This window comes from Phragmites australis, chromosome 11 (genome assembly GCF_958298935.1).
Source record: "Phragmites australis chromosome 11, lpPhrAust1.1, whole genome shotgun sequence".
In the NCBI taxonomy this organism is placed as follows: Eukaryota; Viridiplantae; Streptophyta; class Magnoliopsida; order Poales; family Poaceae; genus Phragmites; species Phragmites australis.
Window position 1 is genome coordinate 1686593 of NC_084931.1, and position 5399 is coordinate 1691991.

Sequence of the window (5399 nt, forward strand, 5' to 3'; positions counted from 1 at the left end):
CTAGGAAAGGGAAAAGTGAGAAGGTTGTAGCTTTGTGAGAAGAAAGCCCAAAAATTTACTGGGTTTATGATATAAGTACAAAAGTTTATAGTTTTTTGACAATTACCCCCAAAAATATTGGTGGATTCATGAAATGTACTCTTTCTCAGGTATAATATTGATTTTATTTACAGATGCACGAATCTCATAATCATATCAATAGTTTTGCACATAGGAACATGCACCTTTAAGGGTGTATTTTAGTTTCCACCATAAACCCTTCGTAAGTAGTTGATCATCCTAACTCATTTCATTCAAGTTAAGCCATCGATTGCATATTATTCGTATTAGTTCATCATAAACCACCAATTACATGGGAGTTAGGCTCAACCGAACTTGTTAGATGAACTGAGCTCGCACTAATAACTTAGCTCGACATAGCTAGGTTCCAATGAGGAAATTGTTGGCAAACGAATGTGGGGTGCTGAAATGACACATGGAAGGTATACATATATCAGATCCACTTACGAGGCATAGACGTGTAGAGTAACTTTCATATGTGGGTGACTAGTTTGTGGGTGTTTTTCTACAAACAGCTATCGCTCTTATATTTTGGTGTGGTTTGTCTTTTCATAGGATTGAAAAAGAGACAACTAAGCAAGCTTCCGTGTGACATTTCATCTAGTATTTGAGTCAAACACCACTTTGTTGTACCTTTTCAATTAGATCAATCTATGTGGATAATTCTTTTGTGGTACCAATGAACTAGCAGGGTGCCATGCACAAATTGTGTTACTAGTATAAAGAATCCAACTATACATATACTGTTGTATCATTCTGGTTTTATCATAAATTTATGCTTTTACTTACCATTGCTCTTCTTTTTATCACTGTCACTACTATGCCTGCTCCTTGATAGACATAGTTCGGACTTAGACCTACCATAACAACTTTTTCATCTGTTTGATCACTATATTGTCATCTTTTACTCTATTTCATGTAGATTATACTCCACGGACACTTATTTGTATTTTTCTTTGCTATTCCAATTGCATAACTTTTGTTTGGGTTGGGAGGTCAAGCTCCATCATCTGCGTGCTCTATGGGTTGCGACTTTCCCTGAGCTACACAATTAAAGCCTAGTGCAGTAAAGCCCGTATCTTCTTATATCGATTCACTCACGTATCCTACTCTACAGATCAATGGATTCGTCAGAGTTTCTTGTCACTAACTTGATGCTAGATGTTGCGGTTCCACCATAAGCGATATGCGGGCTACGTCTTGCTTTACCACCTGGCTAATGTCGTGACCTTGAGCTATGGGTCCAAGCCTGGTGCTGCAACACATGTATCCTTCCCTTTCGATCCTTTTCTCTGTTTATGTCTGTGTCCATACGGGTCATTGGGATTCTTTTTTTTTGTTACATCTGCCTCAGTCATTCGGTGTTGGATATGCGACCCGAGCTCGTCTCCCGCTTCAACATCACTACACTTTGTGACATTCTTAGTGCCAACGTCTTCCCACCTGACACCGTGTTCATCCCCTTTCGGTGCTGCAAAGCGGGCAATAGTATCCGCTAGTTGAACCACTAGCGCATCTACGTCGTCTATGAGTGACAAAGAATATATTATATTTTTTTTGAGAGGACGTTTGTTTTTTCCATGATTTGAATAGATCGATCATCCTCTTGCATGTTTTAACTCTTCTTTCTTTTTACACCTCCTGTATTGAGCTATGTTTCAATTTTTTATTTATTTTTCTATTATAAAGGATGAGCTTATTTGTTGGCCAATTAGTAATATATACTTAGATAGATTCACAGTCCAACAATTGTTACATGTATTTTCCTAAAAAAACTGTCTCGTAGCACTTTAGATGTTCATTAGATACCACTAATGCGGACCAACATGTCATCTTTACATTGACTGAGTTATCGTGAAACAAATAATTTTTCAGCGGCGTAATAAATATTTTCTTTTCTAGATAATTTGTAAAAGAAATTATCTACTGTACTCTCTGATGATTTATCGTCAAGAGGTGGCCCTCCGACGAAATGTTCCCTACCAAAGAAACATGTGTACCTTATCCCATGGCAACATGCTTCAGACCTTCACCTTAAAAAAAACCAAAATCAGAATATTTTTTTAAAAAAATCATCTGTGTTGGAGGAGGAAGAGAACCGAAAGCAACTCAGGGAAAAAATTTGAGAAAAACGAAAGGAGGAGGAAGCAACGACTTGTGCGCGTCCTCCTTTTGACCACGCGAGCATGGCGACAAAAAAAAAACAATCCAAACCAACCCCCAGAAACATATAAAATCATTTTTCTGTAAATAAACCATAGAGCAACCAAACTATTGCGAAAGCCACAGAGGGAGAGGTCTGATGAGGGAGAGAGACCATCCGAGCTGCTTCGTGTCCTTCTTCCCTTATCTCTTTCAGCCCCCACCCCAGCCATCCTTTTCCCCGCTCCATCCTCCATTATTATTCCCTCTCCTACTACTTTCTCTCTCTCTCTCCCTCTCTAGTCTCTACATATACCCCGCTCTCCTCCTCTTGCTTCTCAAATCTCAAGCCACCCACCTACCGCACCACCGCGTGGTACACTGGTACGCGTCCCCTCCTCTAGACGAACCAGGAAGCAGCAAGCGCTGCGCTGGGATTAACCAAGAACCATATCGATCCTTACCTGTGAACGAGAACGCGAGCCTTCGGCTCTTGCCAAGAACTCGTCTTTTGCTTACTTCACTATGTGCTCAGGCCCGCGCAAGCCGTCGACACCGCCGCCGACGGCGACAGCCACGGCCAAGGACTCGGCGGTGATGGCCTCCGTTCTGCTGGAGCTGGCGGCTGCGGATGACGTCGTGGAGTTCAGGCGCGCCGTGGAGGACGAGAAAGTCTCGGCCTTGGACGCCGCGTGCCACTGGTACGGGCCGTCAGCGGCGGGCGCCGGCCGGCTTCGCCTCGAGCTGCGCACGCCGGCCATGGTCGCCGCGCTCTACGGGAGCACGGCGGTGCTGGCGTACGTCCTGTCCGTTGCGCCGTCGGAGGCGGCCCGCGCGTCGGGCACGGACGGCGCCACGGCGCTCCACCTCGCCGCGGCCGGCAGCTCCGCGAACGCCGTCGCGGCCACGCACCTCCTGCTCGCCGCGGGCGCGTCCGCGGACGCGTTGGCCTTCTCCGGCCTCCGAGCCGGCGACCTCCTCCCGCGATCCACCGCCGCTGAGAAGGACAGGTCCCTCCGCGTCCTCCTCAAGTCCCCGGTGGTGTCGCCGTCGTCCTCCCCAAAGAAGTCCACCTCACCGCCTCCAGCCCCGGAGCCGCGGAAGGAGTACCCGCCGGACCTGACGCTCCCGGACCTCAAAAGCGGGCTCTTCAGCACCGACGAGTTCCGCATGTACAGCTTCAAGGTGAAGCCTTGCTCCCGTGCGTACTCCCACGACTGGACCGAGTGCCCCTTCGTGCACCCCGGCGAGAACGCGCGTCGCCGCGACCCGCGCCGCTACTCCTACAGCTGCGTGCCCTGCCCCGAGTTCCGCAAGGGCGGCTCCTGCCGCAAAGGCGACAACTGCGAGTACGCACACGGCGTCTTCGAGTGCTGGCTCCACCCGGCGCAGTACCGGACGCGCCTCTGCAAGGACGAGGTCGGATGCGCACGCCGCATCTGCTTCTTCGCGCACAAGCACGAGGAGCTCCGCGCCGTCAACCCCTCCGCTGTCTCCGTCGGTATGCAGCCTACTGTGTCCTCGCCGCGCTCGTCGCCGCCCAACGGGCTCGACATGGGCATGCTCAATCCCGCGTGGCCCTCGTCCCCGTCGAGCAGGCTCAAGACGGCTCTCGGCGCGCGGGACCTGGACTTTGATCTCGAGCTGCTCGCGCTGGACCAGTACCAGCAGAAGCTGTTCGACAAGGTGTCGTCGCCGAGGGCCAGCTGGGGCTCAGCCAGCGGGCTCGGCTCGCCGATGCCCGCCGCGGCGCCCGCGAGAAACGTGCCGGACTACACGGAGCTGCTCGGCTCCGTTGACCCGGCCATGCTGTCCCATCTGCACGCGCTGTCTCTGAAGCAAGCCGGCGACATGCCGGCGTACAGCTCTATGCCGGACACACAGCTGCACATGCCGACCTCGCCCATGGTCGGCGCGAACACTGCGTTCGGGCTCGACCACTCCATGGCGAAGGCCATCATGAGCTCCCGTGCCTCGGCGTTCGCCAAGCGCAGCCAGAGCTTCATCGACCGCGGCGGCCGCACCCCGGTCACGCGCGCGCTCATGTCGCCGGCCACCACTGGCACGCCGTCCATGCTCTCGGACTGGGGCTCGCCGGACGGCAAGCTGGACTGGGGCGTCCAGGGCGACGAGCTGCACAAATTCCGCAAGTCCGCGTCTTTCGCGTTCCGCGGGCGATCAGCGGCGCCGATGGCCACCCCCGCCGAGCCGGACGTGTCATGGGTGAACTCTCTTGTCAAGGACGGCCACGCCGGCGACATATTTGCGCAGTGGCCAGAGCAGGAGCAGATGGTGGCCTAATTGACGATCGTTGGCTCATAGCATCTAGCTGACCAAAGTTCTTTCCTTCAATTATTTTTTCCCCTTTGTTTGCTTAATTTGATTCATATGAGATGTTCTTTAGTACATATAGGCTGTTCACAATAATATTGTTCACCAACAAAGAAGCATGGATGCCCAAAGGGAGCTCTATATTGATGAAGAACAGCCAATATTCACTTCTACTTTCTTCGGTTTATAAATAGCTGTATACAAGAATTCCAGCAAGAGTTTATTTACTCGATCATCCATATACAAAAAATATTCGGATAACAGCAATATTTGATTTATGTGCTTTCTGTCTTACGACAATTGACAAACACTATGCGAAATTCTATGCTTATCACCTGTACTCTTCTCATGGATTTGTGTATCAGTATATATTCCTGGTTCTTCTTTGGGCATATCTTCCTATACTTGATTCTTGTTCTTTTTCTTCAAGAAAAAAAACAAGTTGAGGAATATAAGCCATTTGCAAATTTGCTACTTCTCCTTGCCAAGAGTTTTGGTGGGTCATAGGAGGTAGACTGCAAGGCAATCACATGATAGTTTAGTGGAGATGGTGGCGTCATGCACCAGTTTATTACTATCAATATTGTTATCAGAAAGGAAGCATTCATGGATGAACCTAAAGCACAACAGGTTTAACCAATTATTATTGTGTTGGTGGGTTAGGCACATAACACAAAAAAGGCCCCAAAATCCGGGCATAAGTTCCACCAAGATATTAGAGGAGAGCACGACAATATTCATTTTTTTTACTATTTCTTATTGTTGCCAATGTTGATTTTGCTTTGACAAAAATTGCCCTTCTAGAACATTGGACCTCTTCCTCTTTTCATGAACAAGGCGCCTTTCATTTTCATTTGTCCTTTTCC

General features: G+C 49.2%; 1 protein-coding gene across 1 annotated transcript; it reads left to right on the forward strand.

Moving 5' to 3' along the window:
* Positions 1-2436: 2436 nt before the first annotated feature.
* On the forward strand, positions 2437-4811 carry LOC133885735 (zinc finger CCCH domain-containing protein 33-like). The gene has a single exon (XM_062325476.1). It carries the CDS (start codon positions 2728-2730, stop codon positions 4501-4503), a length of 1776 nt encoding a protein of 591 aa, XP_062181460.1. The 5' UTR covers positions 2437-2727; the 3' UTR covers positions 4504-4811.
* Positions 4812-5399: the final 588 nt, after the last annotated feature.

What these genes read in the sequence shown, in the direction of transcription:
- LOC133885735 (XM_062325476.1), top strand. Translation starts at nt 2,728, where the DNA reads ATGTGCTCAGGCCCGCGCAAGCCGTCGACACCGCCGCCGACGGCGACA.